This window comes from Penaeus monodon, chromosome 30 (genome assembly GCF_015228065.2).
Source record: "Penaeus monodon isolate SGIC_2016 chromosome 30, NSTDA_Pmon_1, whole genome shotgun sequence".
NCBI classification, from domain to species: domain Eukaryota; kingdom Metazoa; phylum Arthropoda; class Malacostraca; order Decapoda; family Penaeidae; genus Penaeus; species Penaeus monodon.
This window is the reverse complement of record NC_051415.1, coordinates 15043347-15045167: the sequence shown is the minus strand read 5'-3', so window position 1 is coordinate 15045167 and position 1821 is coordinate 15043347. Positions and strand designations below refer to the sequence as shown.

Sequence of the window (1821 nt, the reverse complement as noted above, 5' to 3'; positions counted from 1 at the left end):
GAGTTCGAGTCTGGGCAAGGTGAGCGCCGCGCACACCGCCACGGCCAACATCCGTCACAACCTCGCCATGGCCGAGCTGCGGCGTCTGGGCGCGGACCTCACGAAGGCCATGAATGAGGAGGTCGGAAAGCTTCGCGAGGAGTTCCGTGCGTCCCTCGACCAGCTCAGCATGCAGGTGCAGAATGCGACAAGCGACCTGGCAGAGCAGCTCCAGGAGGAGTTCTCGGTGAAGGCCGACGAAAGCACCAACATGCTGAAGAAGGTGTTCTTCCTCACCCGTAACCAGATGGCACTGATTCAGACCCAGCTGAGCAACATCAGCAAGGCGCTAAGCAACCCCAATACGGCGCCAAGTGTTCAGCAACCTGTGGTGAAGCCTCTGTCCACATCTCCCGCTCCTCCGACAGCCATGACAACTGAGGAAAGCATTATGACAACGGAGGTAAATTGTTTTATGACTGGATGAAACTTTGATTATTCATGTCATGTTTTTTTTTTTTTGCATTTCTATGAACCATATTTTCACTACCATTCTCCTTAAACCTCGTCCTGTTCCATGACCTCTCATTCCCACTCTTTTTGTCATGGGACCGAAGTCCCTACTTTCTACGAGTTAAGTGCCCTCTGCATCCTCACGGCAGATTGAAGAGCCCCCCCGAGACTGCTACGATGCGCTGGAGAAGGGCAACACCGCATCAGGTCTGACGACGATCCAACCCAATGAAGACATGGATCCCCAGGTATTGCACATTCTCTGTCGTTCTCTCGTTTACTTCGTTATTGCATCAAGTAAAGTAAAGCAGCTTATATTCCAGTTGAAGGGAAACGAAGTTTTGCGTCGTGTCTGCAGGTCGTGTGGTGCGACCAGGAGACCGACGGCGGAGGCTGGACGGTGATGCTGAGGCGGCAGGCGCAGACGTCGCAGCTGGACTTCAGGCAGAACTGGAGGACGTACGCCAGTGGCTTCGGCGAGCCCAGCGGGGAATACTGGATAGGTAATGTCAGATTTACATGGTTAGAGTTAGCTTCATTACCCCAGAACAAATTATATTTTGTATTTTTACTTATGGCCTCCCAAAAGCAAAAGAAGCAATGCAATCTCCTCTCGCACCCGCCAGGGCTCGAGACCTTGCACCAGCTGACGAAGGACTCGACTTACGCGCTGCGGGTCGACATGACGTGGGAGGACGAGGAGGCAACTTCCCTCTACGATTCCTTTAGGTAAGCATCGTATTATCGTTCTCAGAATCAGTGTCATTGTTTATATCGTTGATCCAGATGCATCATGGCCGAAATACAGCATTCTACAAATTTTAGAATCATTACATTTTTTTCTGCTTACATCATTCCCCACTAAAATGACACATATTGGAAACTACCATGCTTTCTGTCTCTCTCCCTTCCCCGCCCACCAGCGTCGGCCCAGAGATGTACGAGCGGCGCGGCTACGAGCTCCAGATCGGCGGCTACAACAAGTCGAGCACAGGCGGCGACTCCATGGAGTATCACAACGGCATGGACTTCAGCACCTACGACGAGGACAACGACGGGGCTTCAGGTACGTCACTTAAAGGGCTCGCTGGAGGAGAGAAAGCAGGTAATGACGTCATAATCGCTTCTTTGCTCTGGACTCCTTGAAGTTTATTTGCGTCGACTGCGTGACGTAACGCCGTGCGCAACGACGTCTGAACACGCAGGTTGCGTCTTTGCGGTTATTCATTTGTTTTTGCGATGACTTTTCCTTCCGGGGTAATGCCGGCGAGGAACTGCAGACGGCGGCGGTGCATGCGGACAGAGCCATTACCCGCGCTCATGTCTTGT

The 1821-nt window shown here is 52.3% G+C and overlaps 1 protein-coding gene across 1 annotated transcript in view; it reads left to right on the top strand.

Annotated features, from left to right (window-relative positions):
- The window catches only part of LOC119592545 (fibrinogen C domain-containing protein 1-like), a gene marked incomplete in the record, with an annotated part of 5530 nt that overhangs the window by 404 nt on the left and 3305 nt on the right, over positions 1–1821 (top strand). The window contains 5 exon segments of the mRNA XM_037941411.1: positions 1–442; positions 642–740; positions 851–995; positions 1119–1221; positions 1416–1558. Coding sequence (XP_037797339.1) covers positions 1–442; positions 642–740; positions 851–995; positions 1119–1221; positions 1416–1558 — 932 coding nt within the window.